This window comes from Hyalella azteca, unplaced genomic scaffold (genome assembly GCF_000764305.2).
Source record: "Hyalella azteca isolate HAZT.00-mixed unplaced genomic scaffold, Hazt_2.0.2 contig10437, whole genome shotgun sequence".
In the NCBI taxonomy this organism is placed as follows: Eukaryota; Metazoa; Arthropoda; class Malacostraca; order Amphipoda; family Hyalellidae; genus Hyalella; species Hyalella azteca.
Window position 1 is genome coordinate 14,231 of NW_025940478.1, and position 15,490 is coordinate 29,720.

Consider the following 15,490-nt stretch of genomic DNA (forward strand, 5'->3'; position numbering starts at 1 on the left):
TTTAATCTAGTGCTTTTTGTTTGCTTGTCAGAAAGCACTAGAAAATCTAGGAATTTTAGTTAGCTTGTCTGCAGGTAAACCAAGTGTAGTTGGAGGCACCGTAGTATCAACTTTATACTCAAACGGAGCTAGCAATAATATTCAGAGCATTATCTGCTAACTCTTGAAAATGATTTTCAATGCCTTAACCGACGCAAGGAGCCAGCTCACTTTGAATATGTGGAGGGGGTCGCCTGCCAAAGACCACCACTGCCCTGGATATAATGGACCATCATGATTCCTGCCTTCCGGAACGTAGCCTTCAACACTTCAAGCCGTCCGTATCTAGGCCGTGGGTCGAACCGGGGTCGCCTGCCGAAGACCACCACTGCCCTGGATGTAATGGACCATCATGATTCCTGCCTTCCGGAACGTAGCCTTCAACACTTCAAGCCGTCCGTATCTAGGCCGTGGGTCGAACCAGCCCTCGGTCGAACGGCCACTTGTCGAGGGTCGATAAATTTTGGAACAGAATTATGCTATCTGAAACCTAAATTGAGATCCGGTGAACGTAAAATTACATAATTTAACGATGCCTGGAAGTCATATTCGATCCGCGGCCTGGTGGTGCACGGCAGGTGGTTGTTAAGGCCGGAATAGGACAACGCCGAGTGGTGCACGGCTGATTGGTGTAGGTCCGGAGAGATCTAAGGCGTTCGATTCAGGGCTTATTGGTGCACAAAATTGGTGGTGCACGGCTGCGTTCCCTGTGGAGGACCGTCCATCAATCCATGTGACGTTACACTAGCACGTAGCTACAATGCAGGCAGTGCGTTTGAGTAACATTTCCTGAAGAACCCAATTCATCTGGACCACAATCCTGGAACTTGAGTATGAAAAACTAATTTACGTTAACACTGGAGGATCATGGAACTGGACGGTCGCCTGTTGTGATGAGCAAGTTGACGTGAAGATGTTCGAGTTTCGGCTTTTCCATCCATGTTGTGCGCCCAATCTCTCGCCTATGGAAAGTTGCTCTTCACAACCCTTATTTGCGAGTTCTGCCCTGGCTTATCCACGTGAACAAGATTTTAGCACCGCAACAGTATTAGCACCCTACTGTGCACGTAGGCGTGCAGCGCTGATTAACTTTCACCGAAAGCTAGAATTTCCGGGTAATTCACCATTACGCGTGAGCTAGTTAAGCCAAAATTATAATTTCAGATTCATACAAATCAAGGTTATTCCTTAGCGGTGGGGGTTTCTATTTCCTAGGATCATTAACAGTCACACAAGGCAGGATCCACGAGAAATTCGAAAGCGATTGTCATGTTTTATTAAAATAAATCAACAGTTTAATGTGAGACAGACAGCAGAAAGCTTCTACCGCCTGTCAAGTCATGGTAATAAGACTAACAGATATAAAAGTTGACCCGGGACTGCAAGTTTTTTTAACTAGAATGTATATCCACAGCCTGCAACAATGTTCCGACTCAATCGTACGTTCTGATCCATCGCAGAGTGATAGAATATTAGGTTGATCGTTCACCATACACCAGGACAGTCTGGGAACATAACATTCCAAATTCAGACATCAGGACGTAGCTCTATGACGAGGCACAAGTGCAGTATGAATTATATCTGCAGCTCCAGCTACTAAAAACTTGCCCGATAAGTATATAGTACCAAATTGACGGCTCACAGAAGCTAGCTGCTGCTCCTGGGTAAAAGCGAAGCTAAGAATATAGAACAATTAATTGTTGACAGTGCAAGTTTCCAGTACGTAACAGAGGTAGCAGGGCTGATCCAGAAAGTATCCGCACTCCTAGCATTCATGCATTCGCGATCACTAATCAAATGCATGTTCTTGTCAAGCTGACCAACAGTCCCGTGTCAATGACGTTTTATGAGCGAGGCGAAAGACTCGGATCCTATTGTGGACCGCTAGCTTGACTGATAACTCCCACTTTCATATCCGGCTGATGAAAGTATACATAATTCTGATCCAGTGCACGAATTTACAACAAATTTCTGATGTAGGGAACAATCCTCCGCCATTCTGCCGGGTGTTTGCTCTGCATACCGGAGACAGTGCGGCGCATGATGACGCTGATGTGCTGCTGCTGACGCGGGGAACAGCGGTGACACCGGCCGCTCTTGCCCAGGCGACGCACTTGCCCTGCCACAGGAGTACGAACGGAAATTTAATGTCTAGAAAAATGCTAGCCGTATATCAAGTAGAGCCTTACTAGAAGCTATTAAAACAAACGTTTGAAAGTGAAATGTGTCAGGCAGGATCACGAACCAACCACAGAACCGACTGTAGCACCAGGGACGATGAATCTGCCAATGCCTTGTCAACCCGGAGGCACTTCAGGTCCTTATACTTTTCAAAAAAAAAAGTTACGAGATCGTATATGTTCACGAGCCAATAATTGACGGCGTTTGAAGCAAAATTCACGAATCATCGACAAGAAAATAGAGCACAAGTACTTACGTCCACTTGACGACTATCTAGAGCGCTGTCGGTGAGAGTGCATGAAAATTTGGTTCAACACAGGAAAGTTTCATTTAGTGGTGGAATACTGCCTGGCATCATGACAAGTATTGCAAACAGAACCACCAATCTGTTTCAATGAGACTATTCTAATCAACAGCAGCGGGAACCAGGTTGCTGAAATTCCAAGTTACATATTCGGTGCTTTCAACCCGAAATGGGAATCTGATCTTTCAGAAGGGTAACTCACGAGCGAAGGAAAGAGCACCGCGAGACCGACAGCGCGCCTCGTTCTCGAAGCACTCTACGAGCTGCAGCACAGCGGCCCTGTCGGCGAGCACCATGTCCACCGTCTGGGGTGTGATGGTGGCCAGATCCACGTCCTCCGGGAAGTCCTGGGGCACCATTATACTGCGGAACTGTCCTCCCACGGACCACAGGATCGCCAGCACTAGTATCACGATGGTGGTTGCGGCAAGTGTATTCCTGTAAAAAATGTTGCCCGTTATTTCATAGCAGTGGCGGCTACTATAGCAATAATATCTTTGCTTCGAGAAATTAATTCCGAGTAGATTGCAGCAACAACAGATCTATATCTAAATAGACCGTAGTTGCATAGTTACACTAGTAATAAATCTTACTTGGTGGAATTGCCAAGTTTAATTTTAGCTTGTTTATTGCACAGGGTGCCATACCGCTAAACCATTGGTTCCCAAACTTTTTCAGGCTGGCGCCCCCTTTGGCTCCCTAATTAATTTCTAGCGCCCCCCACAGACATACGCCACTTTCTTGAAATTTAGTATGCTGAAATTTTAAAAGATAAAGGTTAAACACAAATGTGTATTTCACAAATAGAACCCCATTTAGTGAACCAATATGTTTTTCAGCTGTTTTAACTGTTTCAGCACTAGAAGCCAAGGACTTCGCAGGCGAATTTACGGCCGGACTCTGTGGCCGGTCTCACGACCAATCACCAAATTCAATTATCAAGTAATATTTCCCAAACTAATGAACGCAGCTCTATGAAACTTTGAACAAGCATTCATCAGAACATAACGGTGATGTTTAGCTCGTAAATTTTTTTAAATTTCACCTTCATTCGTGAGTTCCGTGTATATTGTGAAACAGGCCAAAATTCGCATTGATCAAAGAATTTCTTTCAAACTATTGAACAGATTTGAACGAAATTTTGAATATACATTCCTAACTACAAAGCTGTGATTTTTTAGCTTATAAATTATTTTTCGATTTTACCTTCGTTTGCGAGTTTTTTTCATTTCACCGTCATTCTTGAATTCACACTTCCTTATATTCGGCCCGTATCGCCGGGCAATTTGTCGCTTAAATTCGCGGCGATCAATAAATTTATTCTAAAATACAGAATAGATTTCAACAAAACTTTGTATAAACATACATAACCTCTCAACAGTGATGTTTAGCTCGTGACAATTTTTCCATTTTGCTTTCGTTTGCGAGTTATACAGATATAGTAGGAACGACCAGCTTTTCTACCGGCCGATCGATGGCTTCTATAAATCAGAATCAGTATACGTATAGCCATATAACTCGCAAACGAAGGCAAAAAGAAAAAAATGTAAACATCACCGTTGCTGAGGTTAGGTATTTAAATACTGAGTTTCGTTCAAATCTGTCCAGTAGTTGGAAAAAATTTCTTGATTACTGCGAATTTAAGCACAAATTGCTGTTTAAATCACGAATGAAAATGAAATGAAAAAAAAAAAAAACTCGCGAACGAAGGCACGATCTTAAAATTTTTAGTTAGGACTGTAAATTCAAAATTTTGCTCGAATCTGTTCAGTAGTTTGGAAGAAATTACATGATCACTGTGAATTTTGGCCCGTATATAACTATGGCAAAAACAAACGATGACAAAATTCAAACAATTTTCACGAGCAAAACATTACGTTAGGTCCTACTGAATATGTGTACCATGTTTCATCGAGTTAAGTTCATTAGTTTGAGAGATATTCCCTGATCATTGAATTTGGAAATTGGCCGTGAGACCGGCCTCGAGTCGAGCCGTTAATTTGTCCGAGACATAAACCCATGAAACCTAGGTTAAAAAAAAAAAAAAACAGAAAAAAACCATCGCTGGGAGTCATGTGCTGCACGTGGTGTGTACAAATCGTCTAACAAACATTCGAACTTCTGACATTGACTTACCCCTATCGCCCCCTACCGCCCTCTTCTTCATTATCGCCCCCCAAAATCTTTCCGCTGCCCATAGGGGGGCGATATCGCCCACTTTGGGAACCACTGCGCTAAACTGAGCAAGGATACAAGTGTTCAATCGTTATCCAAGATAGGAAGTTAGGCTTCGGCGAAGACTATTTGCAGTGCAAGATTCAATACAGTAGATACAGAGAAACTAACTCCTCAAGGCAGTTATTAATAAACAGAGCTAAAGCTGACATGGCGACGGCTTAAATACTATATAATAGCAGACGAAGTTTTCATTAGCACCGGGGGGAGGGGGGAGGAATGTCAAAGCTTACACCTATGTAGTTACAGGTAAAGAAACTAGACCTTCCCCATTCGAATTGTTCTGTTGAAGAAATGTGCATTAGGATTATTAAAGTCAACAGTAGAAGTTGATTAGTACTAACGGCAACCACAATATCAGGCTACAAAGCTGAACCTGCCCTAGGTAATATAAGTAAAGCATGCAGGCACACTGAATAAATAGAAATCGTTATCCTCACTTTGACTAAACGCAAACTAGAGTACAAGATACTTTTGCTACCGAATCTTTCCTAACGTTTTGATCCAAGTTTCACAGGCATGGATCTCCGAAACTCAAACAGCGTAACGCTACCGAAACTTTAGACGCAGTTTTCACGATTACGCAGTCAATAACATAACAGTGACGTCGGCTCTGAAGTGTAGGCCTGATGTGGCCTGTCGCCACATCAGGCAAGAAGTACGTCAAGAAAGAAGAAGTATGTATGAAGTACTAGAGTATGTCAAGAAGTACGTTGCGATACAGACAATTCAATTTCCTTTAACTAAGTACCATAAATAAGGTGCTAACTACGCTCGCTAAAGTACTCCTCTCAACACTCACATTGTGAGATTTTCGAAGAGCAGATATCAAATGAAGGCACGTTTGATAGGTGGGTCCAAGTTATAGCCAACTCACGGTGGAGTCGTGTGTGATATAACCTGCTACAAAGGCTCGCGATGAGCTCCTTCCGCGTTACTTTTAACGTCAAAGATCTAGGCTACTCACAAAAATCTGTCGATTTGGTAAAGAGGTTAGAAAAAGTTTGAAAAAATCATTTTATGTTTTCGACAGTTTCGTATGTGTGAATTTTAAATTTATTTCAATCCCGTTTTACATAAATCCAATCGTCATCATCAATACGTACTCTCATGAGGAAAATTAGTTCCACATTCTTGCGGTTACTACCGCAGTCAAGTCTGTAATTCTCGGCTACAAGTAAACTGACTAAACTCATCCACAGCTTCATTATCTTGCAATCTCTGTCAGATTCGTTGTTTTTAAACGGACCCTGAAGAATCTAAGCCTTTCAATTAATTCCTGAGAACCGGAGGCCTTTTATCCAAAGACTCAAGATGCCTCACATTCAATTTCCAGGTACCTAGGCAAATAGGCTGCGAATTTACGTTTGATTAAATGAGTGTATAACCTTAATCTGTTCTTAAAAAAAGACATGCAACATCATCAGTCATTGTGCCTACACATGTGGGTGTGAATGGTGATAAAAGATTCAAATGATTCCGAGATTGTTGCAATCTACTCCAGTTATTTTCTAGAAACGGCAAATTCCTATTTGATGCCGTGAATCTCTTAACGAAACAGAAGCGAGTCTGATTTTTGTAATTATTTCATTATTCCTGCTGTGATTTGTCTAGGAGTCGTTTTGATGTCATTAAATGAGTGAAGCACTGTTCACGAGTGACGCCATGACTCAATTGTCGGAGAAAATTTTGGAGATGGTCAGCCTTTGATCTCAAAACCCCTGACTAGGTTAATCAAATATACAATCCAGTCCCTTGGCACTCACATAAGCAATTTTTCACAATTCCAACGTGAATTTAATGAAATTAGCCGTTGCAAATGCTCGTTGGTACCTCGAAGATGGTAATAACTTGAGGGTCAACAGTTGTTAATGTTGTAATATCATGGATTTTTTCATAATTAATGTTAAAATTTCGACTTGACAGGATTAAGCTTCTTTATTAAGCTCACACCTGAACGCTGCCTGTACACTTTCAAAAACTGTGAGTAGCGAATAACGGTACTTATTCAATATGGATTCGAAACAGCAAACCAACAGAATTTCGAAAATTTCCAAACTCTAAGATGATAAATATTTTCAAATCTCATTCATCTAACAAAAATATCTAACGTTAAGGAATTCGGATGCTTCGACTTTTGAATCATTAATTGCAATGCATGAAAACGCAGTCAATGAAAATCCTGTTCCTTCTGCTGCGTTATCGGACACTCAGAGGTAGGCTGACTCTTCATTGATGATAGCTTGAAGACTGTCATTTTTAAACATCATTAATGCGATCAAGGACAATTTTTTCTATTCAGACTCCGAATCTTTTTTCATTTTTGTTGAAAATTCCTCAATGGAAAACGTGATTGTTATTCTTTCTGAATAGTTGAATGCAGTTGCAATTTTGTTTTAATTGAAAACGAAGTGATGTAAAAAATCTGTAATAATTTCAAAAAAACAGCGCATTGATAATAGCTACTTATTTTCAGATTTCAAATAGATCCATTCAGTATTGAAGGACTTCTGACTGTTTCGATTTGCGCGTAAAGCTAGGTTTTGCTTTTGAGTTGGCAGGCGAGTTCGGAGAAATGTCGATTCTGTAGTTGCGATAACGCACGCAAAGACATTTATGAAAAAATTATAGCCTAATGAAAACTTCAATGAATATTAGTTCCGGTTATTAGGAAGCACCATTTTGGGATAACGATTGCAAGCATTACATAAAAAATGCGATCAGAAACACTTGAAAACCACAAGTACGAATTAATACACAAGGAAAAAACAAATTATATGCGTACACTTCCTACTTTCTTCAAGACCTTGTCCCTAGAAGCAATATTCCTAGGCTACATAAGACGATACATTCGTTACATGGTCATACAACTGCGCCGCGCCGGATTTGCGTACGCTTCATTTTTATCTGTTAAGTTTTAGTCCTATTCCGTCCTGCACTAATCAAAATGTGAGTTTCTCGGGGAGAATTACGAATTGGTTTGACCTAGGGTTGAGATCTGATAAAAACTGGTCTGGGACTTGGAGAGATTCTTCTAAGTTATTAACGTTTGTTCAATATATAGGGTATTGGCGTTACTTGTGGGCTTGCAGGTTAGGGCTTAATCTAATAAAAAATGTACGTAAATTGGTTTAAAACCACTAGAATTCTAATTTTCCATCGCGATTTTTACGGACGACTGACTCGTCATCTGATGGACAGTAAGGTCTGACAGGCTAGTTACCCATTTCGGTCAGATTATCGGCATTAATATTTGTTTTAAATCCAAACAAGTCTCGTTGTCTTCTAATTACCGGAAGTTTATTGAAGATGCTGATGGATGAAACCGTTGCACTCTTTCTGACGGGGAACTTTGCTGCCAGGACTTATATTAAAATATACCCGGCGAGTGCAGCAAAATGCTGCACAACTGCGAACTTTAAGCAGTGTTGGTCTTTCAATGGGTTTTCGCTGGAGTTGCTTTGTCTAACTCCAACTGCATAGCTTTGGTGTGAACCGATAGTGAAAGTGGTGAATCTTTAGCTTGAATATTGCAAACTCTCGTATACATGCGTACATAGGGTCAGCACTGAGGTATTTATTGAATTGTAACTCCTATTGCTCGGGTAATCTGGATCACCTTACAGGAACTTCCTCATCACAACTATTATACTGATATTAGTGCTAGTGGTCCTGGCCAACGGTGGTTGGACAGTTTCGCCACATGGTACCTAAAGACTTCAAAGATGCTATGAAAATACCTCACTGATGCTATGAAATAACGGGCAACATTTTTTACAGGAATACACTTGCTGCAGCTACAATCGTGATACTATTGCTGGCGATCCTGTGGTCCGTGGCAGGACAGTTTCGCAGTATAATGGTGCCCCAGGACTTCCCGGAGGACGTGGATCTGGCCACAATCACACCTCAGACGGTGGACATGGTGCTCGCCGATAGGGCCGCTGTGCTGCAGCTCGTCGAGTGTTTCGAGAACGAGGCGCGGTGTCGGTCTCGCGGGGCACTCTCTTTCGCTCGTGAGTAACACATAGTTGCTGGGCTCTTTACTGGAAGTTGAAATGTTTTATCCTATATCATACTTGGGGGTATGCCAGCGCATTTCGCACCACTTCGGTTACGAGGCTATAATTCATCAGTACCTTGTTCAGGTTTGCCTACAGCAAGAATGCTGAAGGCTTGGTAAATCTCTCTCCCAATGCAGTTAATGTTCACGATGTACACCAATTCTAACGCCTTCTGGGTATCCTGCAGATCTTTCGAAAGTGTTATTGGCATAGATTAATGAACTTCATAAAGACCGTAACTTTAATTTGTATATCGAATACCAATCAATACTAATGCTGAGATTGTACTTAACGTTCCCCTCAAGTTTACCCAATTCTTGATAGTTTTCCATCCAGCCCATCTTGGAGCCCTTGCGCTAATAACATTGCCGTAGTTATATACGCCTCTTCATTGCTTGTCAATGACTCCATGCTGAAATGTCGGTCCTCCAATTCCCTTCTGTCTGTTTCAGGGCAAGTGCATCGTCTGGGTAAGAGCGGTCGGTGTCACCGCTGTTCCCCGCGTCAGCAGCAGCACATAAGCGTTATCATGCGCCGCACTATCTCTGGCATGCAGAGCAAACACCCGGCAGAATGGCGCCGAATTGTACCCTTTATCAGGAACTTGCTGTAAGGTCTTCTCTTGGAATGTGATTCTTAGCTCTGAGCCTTCAGTCTGGCGAGGCTGAAGAATTTCAGAAAAGATATTGCCGACCACAGGCAACTAGAATCACACGCGAATCTGGTCAATGGGGCTTTGAGCTTTAGGAGGTAGAAGGCTTGGCCAGCTCCTCGCCCGTCAAGTGGTTGAAGTCGTGAGATTTGTTCAGTAATGGATACGATCCTCTACCCGACATTGTTGGATAAACTTGAAATTCAAACACGACAAGCGTCCTGAAAAAAAACAGACGTGCCAAATGTGGCCAGAATTTCTTCCAACCTTGTTGATAGTTTCAGTTGTGTAAAAGGCCTGTGAAGTATCGGCTTGAAGACTTGAACTGGAAGGGATCCTGGCGCCAATGGTGCAACTTGGTCTCGGCTTGTATCGTAATCTCTACCTTACCTTGGCGTTAGAGCCAAGATTCTTGAAAGATTTTTTGTGAATGTTGAAGTTTAATCAAGTAATGATTATAGACTTGCTGCGGTCGCGAGAGCTTCTGGCATATTCGTGGGTTGTTTGAAAATAACCGCATATGAAATGGCACTCGTAGATAATGCTTCCATCTCTTTTCTATTTATAAGACTTGACCGAATTTTAAATCTTTCGGTGATAAGTCACCGAAAGACATATTGTTGATGAATTTTTATAAATTGTTGATATAGAACGCCTTCGTGTTATCTTTTTGCGCTGCAGGGCGGGTCAGAGCGAAAGTTCCTATAGTGACGCCTGACTTTCCTAAACATAACTAACTTGCAGAAACTAACTGTCAATAACTTGGACAAACATTTGCAACTATGAACCGAGACTATATAAACGCGCTAGAATAGTAACGCTTCCGACTAAGTGATAATAGGTTTTTTCTGAAGCCTTGTTTCAATTGCAAAGAGCTATAGTAACTAATAAGCTCCGGTAAGGCTCACAGCTGGTACTGGTCAGTGCGGATGAGCATGGGAAATGTGGCGGACGCTATGATTTCTCCATGCGGTATGACGTGCATTCAAATTGACAAAAGTTCCTTCACTTTGCTTTTTTATTTGGTCTTCGCGGAATAACGAATGTTGTCCAATGCTGCTCTTTCACACCTGTGAAGAAAATCCTGAAGTGGGCACGCCTTCAATGATCACTGATTCGTGCTGAAATTTCGGACATCTTCGACCTCGTACTAGCTTCAATACTTCAGAAGCTTCGAAAATTATTCGCGGCCTGAATTAGATTGAACCAATCATACTTGAAGTACAAACGGAAGTGCGGCGTATCATTTTAATAGTTACTGATGCAGCCTATAATGAAATTTACTTTCACAGGCGCGAATCCAGTTTCATATTTCAAGACTCGTGTTGAGAAAGAGGTGCTGAGTTGGATGAGCAAGGGGGTAAGTTTCGTGTTTCGATAGAACATTCGTTTCGCCACGACGGCCTAGCTACTTATGTAGGTAGGCCGTTCTACTTGTGTGTATTGTAGCAGAGTTAAGAGTACGGATACCCATAGATTTGAAACCCATCACCCCTGACTAAGCATACGTCGTCAAAGTTTGGTACAGAAATTATCGACGTCGACCATCTCTTTGATTTGTGTGCGAACCTCAGATGCGAGTAGTTGCAATAGCGAGATGAAAGCCGTAAGATACAATGTAGTAACTCGACGATTTGTGAAAATGTTCTGTCTGCATCAAGCGACCGGCAAAAAGTAGCATTATCTTCAGCAATATTTTTATATTTTTTTTATATTTTATATATTTTATATTATGTTCTACTATCCATACATGATCTGAAACTGAAATTTTTTCTTTTTGTAAAATATTTTTCAGATAATGCTTTAGCCCGGCCACTAGAGAAACTGACGCTGAATAAATATGAGCGCTAAAGTGTGGCAGTCCATGCATGTACGCGACGAGGCCCTTTACTCATCTCGTGTTAACCTCAAATAACTTTTTACTTTTCATATATCGTGCATAAATTAATATTCATTTCTCACTGCAAGCATTCAAAGTATTTTCACAGTCTCGGAGGTCAAATAAAAGGAAGTTTTAATTAAGTAGTCAAAGTTCTTCGTTGATTATCGTGTTAAATTTCACGTCTAAACATACGTGCGTTCATGATTTTGCTCGATAGAAATGTTGATCAATCTGATTCATACAAGAGGTATCCCAGTCTGGGTAGCACTCGGCGCCAGTACGACGAGTACTTGGTGCTGTACTCCTTGATGAAGTGGTACACGATGGCGTGCATGTGCTCCTGCTCCACCGCGTTGCACTTCGAGCAGTGGCCCTGATACCCGAGCTTCAGAATCTCTTCTGTGGAGAAAGAGCTAAGTTTCTGTGAAAATCCAGATTTTTCAATCAGCATACCGACTAATTCTCAACGATGTAGTATATTAACAATGATTTATAATATTAACAATATATTAACGATGTATAATATTAACAATGAGAAAATTGTCTTGGATCAGTAAATACTTGCAAAGGAAAACATAGATGTGAAGATACTGTGAATTATCATTAAAGATACAACTAAATTTTGTCTGATGATCTAAATATTTTAAAGGTTAGACCTAGACCTAAAGTTTACTTTATAAACCTAGGTATCGCTCATATTTTCTCCTAAAACTGCGCTTTTGATTCTTATGAAAGGACTTACTACTGTTCTTAGCATCAATTTATTTTATTAGCCTCCATGCTGTTAATGACGGAAGACCATTTCACAATGAAACTTACGTGTCCAATCGCACGTATATAAGGCACAGTATAACTATTTTTACACAGCAACGTATTCTTACTGATATGATTGCGCGCTTGGGCGTGGTTACTTAAAATGCACAAATAAAGTCATTTTGTAGCGCCAATTTTGGTTAAGTCATACCTGCTTTAGTTCTGACTTAATTCTAGTTTTTCTTGAATGCACTCATTCTTACTGATGAGGCTGCGTGCAGGCTTTGAAGTGCATGACTTGAGGTCGAGGAAGCACTCGGTGAAGAGCTCGACGTCGGGCTGGTCGGCAAGGAAGTAGTCGATGTGTGTGGTGTTGAGGTCGAGCAGCGATACATCGTCGGGCAGGTCGTTCAGACCGGGTTTTCTTGTGGTTTGAGCCACCGCCTGGCATAGGCCCACCGCAATAAATAGCACCACGATATTCCTGGTATAAGTTGATCGAATAATTGGGCGAAACATTTCTAATTTTTGCTATATGATTGGCGAAAATCTATAAATTAATTTGGGTAAAGCATTTCGAATATTTGCGATATGCTTGGCAAAATTTATCCATTAATTGGAGTGTAGCGTTTTAAATTTTCGCTATATGTCAAGGACAAGCTGATAAAGTGATTGGGTGATGCATTTCGAATTTCGGGATGTGCCTGGTAAAAGTTAAAATGTCTCTTGAGTGTGGCGAAGCATTTTGAATTTAAAACTCCCACTTAGAATAGTATTACTTCAATAAGAATGGCCAAATAATAAGAAGACCAGTGGATACTGGAAGGTATGGTCAAAATATTTCGAATATATGTTATGAAAACCGTTGAGAAGGAGCGAAAGTCTGTAAGCAAAATTCATATTTTGAGAAGATGGAATTGGTACAACATTTTATAAAAGCCTATTTTACAGAACTGTTCAAAATTAAATGGCTGCAGACTCTGATATATCCGTTAAATCAGTCAGGTGCTACAAAACTTAACATTTTATACGCGAGTCATTGCTCTTGTGTGAGCCTCTACAAATGACAAGGTAAAGCTTGAATATTGAATGTGTAAGTTCAAATAGAAATCTTTGAGCTCAACCCTTTTTTAATTAATTGTTTGCTTAGGTAAACAGAATTTATGATTTAACTTCCACTACTCCAAATCGCTCTGAAATTGCCGTGTACTCAGATTTGTTTTGTGCTCTGAATTAAATCGTAAGTGCATCCTAGGTTTTTTCAGCACGAATTGTATGAATAATTATACATGAAGTAATTCCTATACGACACATTACTTTTTCTTGAAGCATGCCGCATACTTTGGTAGGATCTATGAAGTGAGAGTTACTCAAATTTAAGCGATTGAAACGAACAAAAATATGATTAATTCTAGTACCTTATATCAAAACGGTTGAATAGTCTCTGAGAAAATAATACACTGGTGGTTACTCACATCTTCTTTCGCTGAAGCTGGACTGCAAAATGTATAAGACTTCTCAAAAAAATCTCTTATATAGCATTACAGGCCTTTCAATTTTGCAAACCACTTCCTGCTTCATGCCTTGAATGTGAATCCTGAAGCAGTAAGAAGCAGCTTACTTACGTAAGTAACTCAACCTTTACTCATCTAACTTCGTGTCTTGCATACTATTAGGTACGGTAGACTGCGAGATTGGCATTTCCGCGCCTAACTTCGCTAGCTACTTTCTTTCTATTACATGGGATACAGCAGCCAAATGTGAGCTCTCCCACTTGGCTTCTGATGTTGAAATAACATTGATTGAACGTGGTTTTAGCGAAATAAACTCGCAATCGACGTTGTTTCGACGGCATTATAGCCTGGAGCACTACAGGTGACTCTTCCATCTGAATTATCTCCTAAACTAAATGGCCGAGTCTTCTGAAACTTCAAATGCAAATGTATATCATTTAAAGAAAAACATTTTGCTCATATGATTTTTTTTTGAAAAATTGAAAGAAAACGTAAAATACCTATAACACGGCAAAATAAAGGGTCCTATAATTAATCTCCTCCTTCATTTTACGTGCTTCAATATCGAAGAAAAATGTTATTCGATTGGTAAGAAGACACTCTATAGACTCTTTGAAGCCATTTTTTCGATTTTTTTGTATGACTTTTCAGTTTCATTTCGACCCAACAAATTCATTCAACCCCATCCCCCCCTCCTCTTTTAGTGTTTTCAATATATAATCCAAACCATGCATGTTCGAATCAGAAAAAAAAGGCTTCCAGAGTCGCTCGATATGGCCTTTACGAATCGAATAATACGTCTTTCAATGATGTAGCTTGAAAACATAGGAGGCGATAGATTTTTAAGATGGCTTATTTTGTGAATTTTAATTGTACAAGGGAGCCAAATAAGTCAAATTGATTAAAAAATAGTATTAAAATCACTTGTTTGCTTGAATCACAAGTTAAGCAGGAATTTAAAAGCGAAGACAATACCCAAAAATTCGCCATATCTTTATAAGAGAAAACGTTCCGGAGTCCGTTCTCGTGTGTCATCTCGCTTCTTGCCTCCGGTGCTGCCAGTGCACACTACCTGTTCTGCATTGTACTTTGTTTAATTTAAGGTTAGAAGTGGAAACTGCGTTACTGTCATATCTTGTGCCGTTGAATTGGAATTGCTGAATATAAGTTTAAAAGTCATTTCAAGTATTCCTACATTATTTTAATTTAGATCTTTTGTCTCTAATTTCAGTTTCGTGAACATCAGCCTCTACAGTTCTTGACAGACTGCACTGATGTCCAAGTTTCATTCGTTTCTAGTTCAATAAAAATTATTAGCTGTTATATTCGTATAAATTCCTTACAAAATGGGATTTTTCTGATATATTTAATTATATAATATGGTATTTTCATAAAAGTTAAGAATGGCCATCCGTAAAAAGTATTGCATGTACATCAATGGTATTTGCTTCATTGGACGCGTCTCGTTTGCAGCTTTAAAATAGTGCACATCGCAATTAACGCAAATAACGATGTATAAATACAATTTTTAAATACAAATTTTTAATTATTGTTATATAACTGTTATTTAATAAAAGTTTAAAACTGCCTAAAGCAAAAAAAGAGAACACGCACATGCATAAAATTGGATGTGATCGATGCGTCTTCGCAGCTACATAACGAAATAAAAAAAAGGTTAATTAACTTGAATAATGATATATCAATCCAGATTTATTTAAATTAATCTCTAGAAATAATGGTTACAAAATGTTCATTTTATCTATGTTCAAAACGGCCTCACAAAAAAGGATGACAGCTATTTGCTCACGCTTTTTTGCTTTCAATTTGTTATAGCTCTTTCTACAAATGAGATAAAAAACACAAAAA

General features: G+C 40.0%; 3 protein-coding genes and 1 long non-coding RNA gene across 4 annotated transcripts; 2 read left to right on the forward strand and 2 right to left on the reverse strand.

Annotated features, from left to right (window-relative positions):
- Positions 1 to 1,299: 1,299 nt before the first annotated feature.
- LOC108668551 lies at positions 1,300 to 5,644 on the reverse strand. The gene is made up of 3 exons (XM_018155793.2): positions 5,562 to 5,644; positions 2,727 to 2,962; positions 1,300 to 2,158 (listed from the first exon to the last, which is right to left on the reverse strand). Coding segments are annotated over exons 1-3 (399 nt in total). The 5' UTR covers positions 5,564 to 5,644; the 3' UTR covers positions 1,300 to 1,997.
- A 1,970-nt stretch (positions 5,645 to 7,614) lies between these two features.
- LOC108668557 lies at positions 7,615 to 10,131 on the forward strand. The gene is made up of 3 exons (XM_018155798.2): positions 7,615 to 7,708; positions 8,540 to 8,775; positions 9,276 to 10,131. Coding segments are annotated over exons 1-3 (399 nt in total). The 5' UTR covers positions 7,615 to 7,706; the 3' UTR covers positions 9,437 to 10,131.
- A 1,376-nt stretch (positions 10,132 to 11,507) lies between these two features.
- Positions 11,508 to 13,631, reverse strand: LOC108668558. The gene is made up of 3 exons (XM_018155799.2): positions 13,586 to 13,631; positions 12,374 to 12,594; positions 11,508 to 11,756 (listed from the first exon to the last, which is right to left on the reverse strand). Coding segments are annotated over exons 1-3 (396 nt in total). The 5' UTR covers positions 13,588 to 13,631; the 3' UTR covers positions 11,508 to 11,583.
- A 1,022-nt stretch (positions 13,632 to 14,653) lies between these two features.
- Positions 14,654 to 14,945, forward strand: LOC108668555. The gene is made up of 2 exons (XR_001930605.2): positions 14,654 to 14,727; positions 14,856 to 14,945. It is a non-coding gene; the product is annotated as an uncharacterized LOC108668555 (long non-coding RNA).
- The last annotated feature ends 545 nt before the right edge of the window (positions 14,946 to 15,490 follow it).